We start from the raw sequence: 15,357 nt of genomic DNA on the forward strand, positions 1-15,357 counted from the left end.
TTATAGTAATGGAACCATGTCAAACACTCAGAGGAAAGGTCTCATCACACTTTTACATAAAAAAAGGAGACAGACTTAATTTAAAGAATTGGAGACCCATTACACTTTTAAATAGTGATTATAAAGTCATAGCAGCTGTGTTAGCCCACAGATTACAAAAAGTTATATCTCGGATTGTTGACCCAAATCAAACTGGTTATGTTAAAGGTCGACTGGCGGCCCATAATGTACGACTCGTAAAAGATGTGATTCACTATACAATAAAGAATAAGAAAACTGGAGCGATCATGTTGGTAGACTTCAGTAAAGCGTTTGATGTTATTAATATGCAGTTTGTAAACAGTTGTCTAGAAAAAATGAATTTTGGACCTTACTTTCAGAAGTGGGTAAGGGTTCTTTATGCTAATATCACAAGTTCGGTTATTGTAAATGGTTGGATTTCGGAAACATTCTCTGTGAAAAGAGGGATACGTCAAGGCTGCCCCCTCTCGGCACTATTGTTTATATTAGCAGCTGAATTTATGGCAAATAGAATAAGGCAAAATGATGGAATTAAAAGTATTGAATTTAAAGGATGCACTTCAGTCTTAAAACTTTTACAGTACGCCGATGACACTCTGTTCTTCGTTAAAGATGAACCGTCTTTACTTAATATATTAAGTGAATTAGATTTATTTGGAAATATTGCAGGTCCAAAATTAAATAAAGACAAGACTGTGTTTTTTTTTATTGGGGACACCAGTAAAAGATGGAATCTTTCTGACTTGAATCTAAGTTGGACAACAGAGCCTGTTAAATATTTAGGGTATTTTATATCCACGGACCTCTACTACTCAATCAAAATAAGTTGGGAAAACAAATTGTCGAAATTACAGAAACTCCTAGATAACTGGAGGAGCAGATGTTTAACTTTTTTCGGAAGAATTACCGTTGTAAAATCGCTTGCTTTGAGTCAGGTAATTCATCTTATGACAGTAGATGTGACTCCGCAAATATATATCAAGAAACTAAATAGATCAATTTTTAATTTCATTTGGAATTCTAAGGTTGAAAAAGTAAAAAGATGTACACTCTCACAAGACTATAGCCAAGGTGGATTACGAATGATTGATATCACCAAACAAATACTCAGTTTTCGTTTAAGATGGCTTGGAAGACTGTTAGATGATAGTGAAGGTCCATGGAAAGACATTTCTCATTACTTTTATAATCGTATCGGTGGCTTAAATCTTTTGTTGCACTGTAATTATGATTATAATTTATTAGACTTTCGAAGTGTTCATATACCTGATTTTTATCTGGAAATCTTAAAAGCATGGAGTTATGTAAACAATAATACTACATGTGAAACTGGTTCTGTTAAAAACATGTATATTCACAAACAAGTGATATGGCATAATAAGAACATTGTTTGGAATAATAAGTCTTTGTTTTATGAAGATTGGTTCAATAGTGGGATTATTTATGTACAGGATCTTTTTGAGGAAGGACAGTTTGTTTCTATGGAAAAAATTCTAGCTCGCCTTACAACAAAGAAAGGCAAGCAGAATATGTTATTTGATTATGCAAAGTTAAAGAAAGCTATTCCAAAAGTGTGGTTTAAAGAGTTTTATATAAATATACAGACAGCGAATGATTTAAATTACTTTCTTGAAACTCCTACTTTTTTCATTGGAGAAAGGCTCGTTGCAGTGAGTGACATAAGTAGTAAACGTTTTTATAATCTGATTTGTTTAACACCGAATTATACGAATAGATGTTGTATCTTTTGGGAAAGTATACTGCAGACTGATATTCACTGGTTTTCTGTGTTTAAAAGAAATTTGACATGTATAGGTGAGCTTCGTTTACGAGAATTTAATTTTAAACTTTTATACAATTTATTACCCGTTAGAAGTAATCTTTTTAAATGGGGTCTTGCTGACGATAAATATTGTCCGCACTGTCACGTAAAAGAAGACTTAATACACGCTTTTATTGAATGTGATTTGAACAAACAGTTCTTTTCTTTTGTTAAGAGTGTTGTTATGTATACTTTTAAAGTCAAAATTCATGTGAATACTTTTTGTTTACTAAAAATCAATACCGATGTAAATACAGATATAACAATGACAGTCGCCTTTTGGTGTATACATAAAAGGTTGCATAATAGAAATAGATATGGTATAGATAGAAGAGATTCAAGTTTGAAATACCTTTTTGTAAGAGAAATGGAAAATAGAATAATTACAAACAAAGAATTGAAGAAGCCAGATAAGAGATTGCCGGAGAAAATGTTAAATGTATTGTGATGTTAAGTTTATTATGACATGTGTGATGAATTATGAATAAATCCCTCGTTTAGAGGTACAAAAAAAAAAAAAAAAAAATATTGACTGGCCTCGGGGCGATACGACATATATCGCCCGAGTCGTAGACGAGGGTGATATTAATTTAGTGAGGGCGATATATGTCCTTTCGCCCCCAGGCCAGTCAATATTGCTATTATTAGCCAAATCAGACATCTAGAGCAAAATCGTTAAAATTTAGATATTTTACATTTTTAGAATGAGAATCTAGTTTATCATGTTGAGCAGACTGGGCCTCTGAACTTTACCATTGTGACGTAATTGAAATGACGCGTCCCTGGCCTAGGGACGCAGTATCCAGCGTTGTCATAACTTGATTACCATTATGACGTATAGCACTGCGCGGTTCAAGGACGCGTGCAAAAACGCGTAGAATACCCGGATATTAGTGCTGCCTTTTATTGCCCGCTACATTTCCACGCATTTTCTCATTGACTTTCCTGAGCGGGTAATAAATTGGGCCTGTGGATAAACAATTGGAATTTTATTGACTGGCCACTTGATCCCAGTCTTAAGCAGACAACAATGTTTCAAAGTTGCCCTGCTCAGATGTCTGATACGGTTAATGATAATGATGATCATAATATAAAAACGGTAATGACGTACTTGGAAGCGCACGGATCCAGCGTTGGCTTTATTATGACGTAATTGTTGGTGCGCGGATCATTTCAGGTTTTTGCCACGCGAGCCGATTCTGCACCGCGAGCTGTGACAGCGTGTAAATGCAGTGCAAGATAAACCAAACATGTCGGTCGGTGTGGGTCTGCGGTGGGTGTTAGGGGAATGTGTGAATGTGTGAATGTGTTTTGTAAGTGGGGTGTATGCGTTTACTATCACACTCTAAAAAAGGTTTACCCAATATTGGGTAAAATGGGAACATGCGTGTTGGTTAGGTAAAAATATATACCCAATATTTTGTAAATTTTTAAGCAATGTTGCGTTGAAATTAGCAAATATGGGGCAAAAAATACCCTGGGCAATCGTGCATGTTCTTTTTCCACCCAATTATTGGGTGAAATTTTACTCAGTGTTTTTAGAGTGTAGATCAATCATAATGTAAAGATATATTATTGTATTTCTTACTGCATGATGATTCGTCTTCATAATTATCGCAGTCGTAATATCCATCACAAGTCAACGTCACTGACACGTTCATGGAAGACGATGTACAAGGAAAGAAATCTGAAATTAAAGAAAAGTACATCTTAAACTGATGCTAACCACAACGTACATATATGTATTACTCAATGAGTTTGCAAACCATGATAATAATAATAATGATTACAAATTATTACCAATGTGTTAGTTTATACATTATCGTAATACCATGCAACATGATAATATTTCTCATTCTTGCAGTATGGTAACATTTTAATTTTGTTTACGTTTGGTCTGACATTCATGGCGTAAAAATGTAACGAAATTCTTATTACATGTCGGCTCTAATGCAAATGTTATAATTAAAAATTGTAATAAAAAACTGAAACAACAAAACATTTATATTAGAATTAAATGAAGTTCAAATACTCACTAAGAAAATCAATGGCAGTAACGCTTATTTTCAGATTAATATGACTGTTCTGTTTCGATCCTATAACAACAACCCACATTTTATGGGTATCTATGTATACATCTTTCGCGTAGGATGCATATCCATGGACAGTAGTAACAATAGACTCGAGATCAGATGGATCGTTCCCTGTCCCTATTCGGATTTCATCATCATAATTAAGATTCAAACGATGGAACACAATTCGAATCCCATTTGTAGTATTTGCTTTCAACAGGGTTGTATTGTAGAATCCTCTTGTGTTAGATAGCGAGGTTATAGTAAGTGATTGGCCTTCCTCAAGGTGTGTAACTGGATGAGCTAAATCGTAGGGGTAGATTCAGAAAAGAAGAGAGTAAAAAAAGTCAGTCCTTTATGGTGATGGCTCCTATCCTAGTGAACTAAAATATAACTATTCATCCCGAGAGAACGTTGAATGAATTTTGATTGGTTTCTCTTCCCGGAAAGCTAGTGACTATTGCATAGGTGATTGAATCCCAAAGCACCGTCTTTTCTCGATTTCAGAAAAGGTTATGTAAATTCGACTTAAAAATTGTCATTGTTTATACTAGTATTTCGAACAAGTGATGAAATGAAATTCACCATTATATGATTACTTTTGCCTTATGAAAATTATACAAGTTCATGAATGTGTCTCTTGTTAAAAAAAGATTAACAACAATAATGACAATGTTTGTCCTTATACCAGTCGGTTTAATTGGACTTATAGTCCAGTCAATCTAGCAAGAATAGGGGGGTAACCCACTACTAATTGCAACATGGGATATTCCACTGAAATGCTTTCTAGGAAGGTCCCCTAAACAACATACTAAAAGTCCCAAAATATCCGAGCAGTGGAAATTAATGAAAGTTGCATATTATGCAAATTAGCCGCAAAAGGGTTAAAAAAGAAGGGAAATGATCCAAAGATTGCAAATTAAGTGTTTAAACAATTTAATTTGAATGAAAGTTCATGATAAATAACTGAATTCAATGATTCAATCATTGCATATTATGCAAATATTGATGAAAATAAGCATCCATATATGGAAAAAATGTCAAAATATTGTGATTTTTCTCATATAGACTGCTTGAAAACATTTCAATAAATTTGAAATGTTGACATTTATATGCTACTATCACTAAGCATGATAATTCTTCCAATTGCCTTAAAATTAATTTGCATATTATGCAAATTAGCCATTAAAAATAGAAAATAAGGATAATAATCCAAAGATTAAAAAATAAATGTCCAAAGCAAGTGATTTGAACAAAAATTCATGATGAATAAATAAGTTCAATGTCTTTATTTTAAAAAAGCTAGCAAATCTGGCTCATTTGCATATTGAAGGTATTTCATAATCTAAAAATGAAATATTAAAGGAGTAAAAAGATGCATTGAAGAAATTCAGTTTCAAATGGATACGATTGTGCATAGATCTTTTCAACAATATTTGATGACTATTAACAGTATTACGTGTGAATTGTGCAAAACAGTAGTAGGTCTATGTATGAAATTGCAAATTTGGGAAAAGAAAGAATAATCACGAAGTTACAAACCGAACTGACATTCAAAGTAAATAAACTGCATAGAATTTTGTATTTGTTGGGTGTCAAATAACAACAAATTGTATAAAGAAAATTATAAATATTTTTGAAATGGAGATCTGTCAATGTAAGTAGAAATATGACATCAGTGGCCGTGGAACCGAAAAGATTGAAAGGCTCCAGCCCCCCTCCCCGCCTCCTTTCTAAGCCCCCCCCCCCTTTAAACGTTTTACGGCCCTTATGTGTGGAATTAAAGAAGCTTGTACTCACTGCAATTTGATTCATCCTCGTAATGATCACAGTCGTAATATCCATCACAAACCATCGCCATCGGTACGTCCATGTTTGATAGTGAACAAGGAAAAATCTCTGTTTAAGTAAGAAAAAATAAAGAATTATATTCGGGAATAATTCAATTTAACTAAGGTTGACATGTTATTTACATTAAAAAAACAATCTATGGCACAGTTTTCTGTAGAGAGAGAGAGAAGAAAAAGATGCCCGGGTACCAATGAAGCAAGCCCTAACTATTGAAAATCCATTCTATTTCAGTTCGAAACTAATAAGGGATGATAGTGAAACAATGTTTTGTCTTAAAATTGCATTAGCTTTCTGATTCATAATGGCCTCGAGAGTTAATTAATAAAAAACTTTGACCATGTTGGGGGTATGTGTTGAATTACCATAACTCTGAAAGTGTATGGTTCTAGTTCACAAAAAGTGGACATACATGTAAGAGTAATCAACTATCAATAAAAATTATGTGTGAGTTTCAGGTCACGTGACCGAAGTAAAATATCATTTAAGTTCAATGAACTTTGGCCATGTGAGGGTATTTGTTGAATAACCATCAAAACTCTGAAAGTGTATGGATCTAGTTCATTGTTTTTTTACTAGTTTGATCTGAATCTCACTTATCATATTTTAGTAGCTAAAAAAATTATATAGCTGCAAACTTTGTGTCTGGTTGTTTAGTGCCATACACTCTGAAGGATAGGGTGCCAGTTTGGCGCTTTGGGTGCTTGTGGAGTGGCTGCCCTTTGGAGAGCTTTTTTGTTCAATGAAATTTTAACTTGATTCGGTTTTTCGAGGTGCCGTCGCTGTGTAAGTTCCTTCAGTGTTGAATTGTCTCTTTTGCATCAGTGTGGATATTTTTTTTAAATATTATATTTATATGCATTTTTCATCATGATATTGCAAATGTATGTGTTTTTAATATTTTTAAATCAGGACATTGATATAAAACAGCAATTCAGTTGATCTTGTTATCCTGTATGAATGTTTTCTAATAAATAAATGAATGAATAGATAAATAAATCATTATACCTATCCGTACGTGCATCATTGCGAGACAAACATGAAATTTATCATTTTAAAATCACTTACCAAATATTTCAGTTGATCTAATCTCAGCATTCAGTTCAAGCAGGGGGTATTCGATGCTTCCTATGATAGCAATCCACATATCACTGCTCTCTACGTAAACGTCACTGGGACAGCAATGTCTATACCCATTGATGGTTGTGATGACAGAATGTAGATCAGACGGATCAGTACCTGTCCCTATCTGGATTTTTTCGTCAAAATAGAGATATAAATCCCTGAATATAATTTGGAATCCATTCGTAACATTTGTTTGAAACAAGTGGGCATTGTATGATCCTTTGCGTGTCACGTTGTTGACGTAGATAAAATATTCGCCTGTCTGAAGATAGCTTGAGGGATATTCTGTGGGATAAAAATATTAAAAATAGTGTAGCAAATAAAAAAATACAATACACTACTTCTCTGGCGTAGATAGTTCTCTGTTAGATCCTATGCTTTGTTGACGGCTTACGCTATTGGAGAGCTATCCGATAAAGAAGATCTAAACTTTTTGGCCCGTATTCTGAAGTCGGGTTTAACTTAAACTCAGGTTTAAAGTTGTGGTTTAAGTATGGCGAGCCAATTGTTACATAAATCACTAATAGTAGAGATATCATACTTCAGCTCATTTGGCTCTCAAATCATTCATAATTGTCTAGGAAGTATAAAAAGATTATTGGCTTCACCATCGATGAATCTGGAAATAGCACAGTAAACATAAGAAACATACAACTTTATAACAGATTTGATACTTTTGGCTTCCCATACTTAAACCACAACTTTAAACCTGAGTTAAACTTAAACCCGACTTCAGAATATGGGCCTTTGTATTTTGCATTTGGTGTTCGTGATTTTTTCTTTTTTAAATGACCCGAGGTGATATTTATATACTTAGAAAACAGATGCATGCATGTTCCATATGCTATATGCATGCCTAAAATATTTATTTTGTATTTTGCATGGCTAAAATGGAAAAACAAAGTTCTTTCAATTTCAAAGTCACAAATTATGTGTAAATACACTAAAAGGTATGAATACAGGAGTCTTTGGCATAATGGATTTAAAGCAACTTGACCAGGGTTATCGATATTGTCAGTTAATTAGGAGTCGCCATTGGAAAAGAAGAGATGACCTAAAGCTAGGATATACATTCTAGAAACATTCCATTTATTTATTTATTTATTTTTTGGGCGGGGAGGGGGGGGGGGTAGAGGAGCGTGCGCTGAATATCCTTTTAAAAAAGGAACCGATTGATAAATGTTATGTGAGCAGAAGAGTCTCTATAATGTAATGGAAAAACTTGATTCAAGTTGACCTGGAGCTGTTATTATTATCAAATAATTGACCTTGATTTTTCAATAATCAATAATAATATTAAGAACAATGATAATAATCATAATAATAATAGTAATAGTAATAATCGACGCTAATATCCGTACTTTGAAATAACGTTCACTCATTTTCCTTATTTTTCAATTTGCTGGAGGATATGGATCTAATGTCATGTGACAAGAGTAATAGATATAATGGAAAGTCTGTACAAGTTGACTTGAAGTTGTTGTCATTATCAAATACTTAAGTTGGGTGGTATTCTGAAAATTCTCCTAACTTTTCTTGTAAATATTCTTGTAACTCAGCAAGGTAACAGCTCGCTAAAATTCTTTTAAATCGATATTCTGAAAATGATCTTATCTCTGTAAGGACGTCAACTATTTAATCTCTGACACGCCCAATATTTTATCATCAACCAATCATTAGACTTACCAGCGCCATCTTTTACTTTTATTTCTTATTTGCGAAATGTGTGAATGTGTTTTGTAAGTATGGTTTATGCGTTGGTGACTGATACAGTTTCAGCTCAATCATAGTGTAAAAAAAAGTTATTGTATTTCTTACCGCATAGTGATTCGTCTTCATAATTATCGCAATCGTAATATCCATCACAAACCAACGTCACTGACACGTTCATGTAAGACGACGTACAAGGAAAGGAATCTGAAATTGAAGAAAAGTAAATCGTAAACTGATGCTAACCACAATGTACATGTATGCATTATTCAATGAGTTTGCTGACCATTATACATGTTATGATAATAATGATATGAATAGAACAATTGTGTGCTAGTTTGGACATTATCGTAATACCATGCTCCATGGTAATATTTCTTATTCTTGCAGTATGGTAGCATTTCAATTTTGTTTGAGTCTGGTCTGACACCCATGGCGTAATGTAATGAAATTCTTATTACATTTAGGCTCTAATGCAAATGTTATAATAAAAAATCATAATAAAAAAACTGAAACAACAAAACATTTAATATTGGAAATAAATGAAGTTCAAATACTCACTAAGCAAATCGATGGCAGTAACGATTATGTTCAGATTAATATAACCGTTCTGTTGCGATCCTATAACAACAACCCACATTTTATGGGTATGTATGTATACATGATCCGCGTAGTAATCATATCCATAGATAGTTGTAACAATAGACTCGAGATCAGATGGATCGTTCCCTGTCCCTATTCGAATTTCATCATCATAAGAATTACTATACCAACGATGGAACACAATTCGAAACCCATTTGTAGTATTCGATTTCAACAAGGTTGTATTGTAGAATCCTCCTGTGTAAGATAGCGTGCTTATAGTAAGTGATTGGCCTTCCTCTAGGTGTGTAACTGGGTTATCTAAATCGTAGAAGTAGATTCAGAAAAGAAGAAAGTAAATATAAGGTCAGTCCTATAAATATGGCGATGGCTCTAGATCCTATTTTAGTGAACTAAATTACAACTATTTATCTCGAGAGAACGTTGAATGAATTTTGATTGGATTCTTATCCCGGAAAGCTGGTGACTACTGCACAGGTAATTGAATCCCAAAGCACCGTCTTTTCTCGATTTCAGCACAAGTTAAGTAAATTCGACTTAAAATTGTGATTGTTTATATTTCGAACAAGTGATACAAATAAAATTCACTATTATATGTTTACTTTTACCTTATGTAAATTATATAAGTTCATGAATGTGTATGTTGTTCTAAAAAAAAATTATTAACAACAACAATGACATATTTTGTCCATATACCAGTAGGTCTAATTGGGCTTAAAGTCCAGTCAATCTAGCCAGAATAGGGGGTAACCCACCACTAATTGCAACATGGGATATTCCACTGAAATGCTTTCCAGGAAGGTCCCCTAAACAACATATTAAAAGTCCCAAAAAATCCGAGCAGTGGAAATTTATGAAATTTGCATATTATGCAAATTAGCCGTAAAAATGTTGAAAAAGAAGGGAAATAATCAAAAGATTGCAAATAAAGTGTTGAGAACAATTTGATTTGAATGAAAGTCAATACCCAAAGCCGGTATTATCCTTAGTGACATTACTGATCACTTTCCAATTTTTGCTAAATTATCTACAAATAAAATTATCATGAAAGAAGCATTCAATACTCCATTTCGAAAGATAACTGATGACAACATAAACAATCTGATTAATAATTTAAATACAACAGACTGGTCAACTGTTTTTTAATCAACAGACGTTGATGACGCATATAACTTTTTCATCTTCAAATTAAACTCTTCTCTAGATACTCACGTTCCTTTTACCACTAACAGAAAATCAAATTATAAAAAGGTTCCACTCCACCCTTGGATTACTAAATCACTTTTGAGATCAATCAACCGAAAGAACAACCTTTACTATAAATACATAACCATATGCTATATGCATGCCTAAAATATTTATTTTGTATTTTGCATGGCTAAAATGGAAAAACAAAGTTCTTTCAATTTCAAAGTCACAAATTATGTGTAAATACACTAAAAGGTATGAATACAGGAGTCTTTGGCATAATGGATTTAAAGCAACTTGACCAGGGTTATCGATATTGTCAGTTAATTAGGAGTCGCCATTGGAAAAGAAGAGATGACCTAAAGCTAGGATATACATTCTAGAAACATTCTATTTATTTATTTATTTATTTTTTGGGCGGGGAGGGGGGGGGGTAGAGGAGCGTGCGCTGAATATCCTTTTAAAAAAGGAACCGATTGATAAATGTTATGTGAGCAGAAGAGTCTCTATAATGTAATGGAAAAACTTGATTCAAGTTGACCTGGAGCTGTTATTATTATTATCAAATAATTGACCTTGATTTTTCAATAATCAATAATAATATTAAGAACAATGATAATAATCATAATAATAATAGTAATAGTAATAATCGACGCTAATATCCGTACTTTGAAATAACGTTCACTCATTTTCCTTATTTTTCAATTTGCTGGAGGGTGTGGATCTAATGTCATGTGACAAGAGTAATAGATATAATGGAAAGTCTGTACAAGTTGACTTGAAGTTGTTGTCATTATCAAATAATTAAGTTGGGTGGTATTCTGAAAATTCTCCTAACTTTTCTTGTAAATATTCTTGTAACTCAGCAAGGTAACAGCTCGCTAAAATTCTTTTAAATCGATATTCTGAAAATGATCTTATCTATGTAAGGACGTCAACTATTTAATCTCTGACACGCCCAATATTTTATCATCAACCAATCATTAAACTTACCAGCGCCATCTTTTACTTTTATTTCTTATTTGCGAAATGTGTGAATGTGTTTTGTAAGTATGGTTTATGCGTTGGTGACTGATACAGTTTCAGCTCAATCATAGTGTAAAAAAAGTTATTGTATTTCTTACCGCATAGTGATTCATCTTCATAATTATCGCAGTCGTAATATCCATCACAAACCAACGTCACTGACACGTTCATGTAAGACGACGTACAAGGAAAGGAATCTGAAATTGAAGAAAAGTAAATCGTAAACTGATGCTAACCACAATGTACATGTATGCATTATTCAATGAGTTTGCTGACCATTATACATGTTATGATAATAATGATATAAATAGAACAATTGTGTGTTAGTTTGGACATTATCGTAATGCCATGCTCCATGGTAATATTTCTTATTCTTGCAGTATGGTAACATTTCAATTTTGTTTGAGTCTGGTCTGACACCCATGGCGTAATGTAATGAAATTCTTATTACATTTAGGCTCTAATGCAAATGTTATAATAAAAAATCATAATAAAAAACTGAAACAACAAAACATTTAATATTGGAAATAAATGAAGTTCAAATACTCACTAAGCAAATCGATGGCAGTAACGATTATGTTCAGATTAATATAACTGTTCTGTTGCGATCCTATAACAACAACCCACATTTTATGGGTATCTATGTATACATGATCCGAGTAGTATATACCACTGAAAGTTGTAACGATAGACTGGATATCGGATGGATCGTTCCCTGTCCCTATTCGGATTTCATCACGATAACTAATATACAAATAATGGAACACAATTCGAAATCCATTTGTAGTATTCGATTTCAACAAGGTTGTATTGTAGAATCCTCTTGTGTAAGATGGCGTGCTTATAGTAAGCGATTGGCCTTTCTCTAGGTGTGTAACAGGATTATCTAAATCGTAGGAGTTGATTCAGAAAAGAAGAAAGTAAAAAAAAGTCAGACCTATAAATATGGCGATGGCTCTAGATCCTATTTGAGTGAACTAAATTATAACTATTAATCTCGAGAGAACGTTGAACGAATTTTGATTGGATTCTCTTCCAGGAAAACTCTTTACTGCATAGGTGATTGAATCCCAGAGGTTATGTAAATTCGACTTAAATTTTGATTGTTTATATTTCGGACAAGCGATAAAAATGAAATTCACCCTTATACAGTATGATTACTTTTACCTTATGTAAATTATATGAGTTCATGAATGTGTATCTTGTTCTTAAAAAATATTAACAACAATAATGACATTTTTTGTCTATATGCCAGTCGGTCTAATTGTGCGTAATAGTCCAGTCAGTCTAGCCAGAATAGGGGGGGGGGGGGGGGTAACCGACCACTAATTGCAACATGGGATATTCCACTGAAATGCTTTCCAGGAAGGTCCCCTAAACAACATACTCAAAGTCCCAAAAAATCCGAGCAGTGGAAATTTATGAAATTTGCATATTATGCAAATTAGCCGTAAAAAAGTTTGAAAAAGAAGGGAATTAATCAAAAGATTGCAAATCAAGTGTTCAAAACAATCTAATTTGAATTAAAGTTAATGATGAATTACTGAATTCAATGATTTTAATCAAAAATGCAAAAAATCTACCTCATTGCATATTATGCACATATTGATGAAAATAAAAGAATGTCAAGATATTGTGATTTTTCTCATATAGACTGCTTGACAACATTTCAATAATGTTCAAATGTTAACATTTATATGCTACGATCAGTAAGCATGAGAATTCATCCCAATGCCTTAAAATCAATTTGCATATTATGCAAATTAGCCATTAAAAATAGAAAATAAGGATAATAATCCAAAGATTACAAATTTAATGTCCAAAGCAAGTAATTTGAACAAAAATTCATGATAAAATAAATAAGTTCAACGTCTTTATTAAAAAAAAGCTAGCAACCTGCCTCATTTGCATATTGAAGGTATTCCATAATCTAAAAATGAAATATGAAATTAAAAAGATGTATTGAAGAAATTCAGTTTCAAATGGATACGATTGTGCATTGATCTTTTCAACAATATTTGAGGACTATTAACGGTTGTACGTGTGAATTGTGAAAAACAGTAGTAGGTCTATGTATGAAATTGCCAGTTTGGGAAAAAAAGAATAATCACGAAGTTACAAACCGAACTGACACATTCAAAGTAAATAAACTGCATATAATTTTGTATTCGTTCAAATAATAACAAATTGTTTAAAGAAATTTATAAATATTTTTGAAATGGAGATCTGTCAATGTTAGTAGAAATATGACATCAGTGACCGTGGAACCGAGACGATTGTAGAGCTCCAGACCCCCCCCCCCCCCGCCTCCTTACTAAGCCCCCTCCCCCTCTTAAATGTTTTACGGCCGTGAGTATGGAATTAAAGAAGCTGATACTCACTGCAATTCGATTCATCCTCGTAATGATCACAGTCGTAATATCCATCACAAACCACCGCCATCGGTACGTCCGTGTTTGATAGTGAACAAGGAAAAATCTCTGTTTAAGTAAGAAAGAAAATAAAGAATGATATTCAGAAATAATTCGATTAAAAGGATTATACTAAGGTTGACATGTTATTCACATTTGAAATATTTATCATACTAACAGGTATTTGTAAATATTGTTTTGAGTAATGAGGGAAACATATCACACAAGGAAACATCAACCTATACATAAAGATCTAGAATAGATAACGCCCATTCATACGTAGGTTGCTCCTTTTCGATGATATTTAAGTTTTATTGTCTCACCTGCATAGCAGAGTGAAACTATAGACGGCGCTTTTCCGACGGCGGCGCCGACGGTGTCAACATCGAATCTTAACAGAAGGTTAAGTTTTGGAAATGACAGCATAACTTCGAAAGCATATGGACCTAGTTCGTAAAACTTGGCCATAAAGGGTAATCAATTATTACTCAACATCCTATCTGAGTTACAAGTTACATGACCAAGGGCAAAGGTCATTTAGTGTCAATGAACTTTGATATGACTTTGAAATAATATTTTATAGATTGGTACAAAACTTTGATAATCAATTGTTATAACTTTGTAACATGTCTCCATCTTCCATTACGATATTTAAACTGACACAAATAAAGATTTAAAAGGTTTCCAATCTTACCATAACAGACAGGAGGTTCAGTAAGTGTTCCATTATCACACATGAGCTCTGTTAGATTGCCCATACCGGTGGAGTAGCCCGTGTTACAAGCAACAACGATACTTGCACCATGGTCCACTAAATCAACCCTTGTTTGGTTTGAGAAAGGAATTGCATCTATGACACAGTTTTCTGTATAGAGAGAGAGACGAAAAAGATGCCCGGGTAACAATGATTCTAACAAAGCCCTAACTATTGAATATCCGTTTTATTCCAATTCTAAACTAATAAAGGGTGTCACGAATTCGTAAGTTCTGACACGTTGTTGCAATGAACTACAAGGAAGGCGTCTGTGAACTATATGCTCCCATTTATTAGATTATGTCTAATAACATTGTAGTGTTCAGTTATTCAACAACTGTGTGAGATTCCTGTAAATAAACAATAAAGGATAAACATATCTTAGTAAAGAAAGCATTTCTGTACATGTATCATCATTCTTTCCCAAAATATTCATTAAAGACATAAGGAATAATCAATCATGCCCTTTAACCATTTTGCTGTCAAAGGTAGAATTTAACTGAAAGTAATAAGAGAGAATTAATGAAACTTTCCTAATTCAGTCTTAATATCATTGTTTCCCAATTCCAACAAATCTACCCTATATGAAAATATATCATAATTATCTAGCAACAAACATCTGTGAAAAATATATTTGTCTTCAAAATAACAAAAGGTATAGATTTAATCAGTTAAATCTCTAAAACTGTAACAGAAAATTCCTATTGTTTTGTTTCCCTTCTGAATCAATAAAATTCACTTGAAAAACAATTATCAATATTAGTGGTGATTGAATTA

The 15,357-nt window shown here is 33.1% G+C and overlaps 1 protein-coding gene across 1 annotated transcript in view; it reads right to left on the reverse strand.

Moving 5' to 3' along the window:
- LOC129270853 (uncharacterized) overlaps window positions 1-15,357 on the reverse strand; it is a 95,219-nt gene that overhangs the window by 78,248 nt on the left and 1,614 nt on the right. Inside the window, exons 2-11 of the mRNA XM_064107025.1 lie at window positions 14,521-14,691; window positions 13,797-13,895; window positions 11,966-12,301; window positions 11,514-11,612; window positions 9,160-9,501; window positions 8,707-8,805; window positions 6,832-7,173; window positions 5,716-5,814; window positions 3,880-4,218; window positions 3,432-3,530 (exon numbers count right to left, since the gene is read on the reverse strand). Of these exons, the coding sequence (XP_063963095.1) occupies window positions 3,432-3,530; window positions 3,880-4,218; window positions 5,716-5,814; window positions 6,832-7,173; window positions 8,707-8,805; window positions 9,160-9,501; window positions 11,514-11,612; window positions 11,966-12,301; window positions 13,797-13,895; window positions 14,521-14,691 (2,025 nt within the window). The remainder of the gene's footprint in view (window positions 1-3,431; window positions 3,531-3,879; window positions 4,219-5,715; window positions 5,815-6,831; window positions 7,174-8,706; window positions 8,806-9,159; window positions 9,502-11,513; window positions 11,613-11,965; window positions 12,302-13,796; window positions 13,896-14,520; window positions 14,692-15,357) is intronic.

This window comes from Lytechinus pictus, chromosome 11 (assembly GCF_037042905.1).
Source record: "Lytechinus pictus isolate F3 Inbred chromosome 11, Lp3.0, whole genome shotgun sequence".
NCBI classification, from domain to species: Eukaryota; Metazoa; Echinodermata; class Echinoidea; order Temnopleuroida; family Toxopneustidae; genus Lytechinus; species Lytechinus pictus.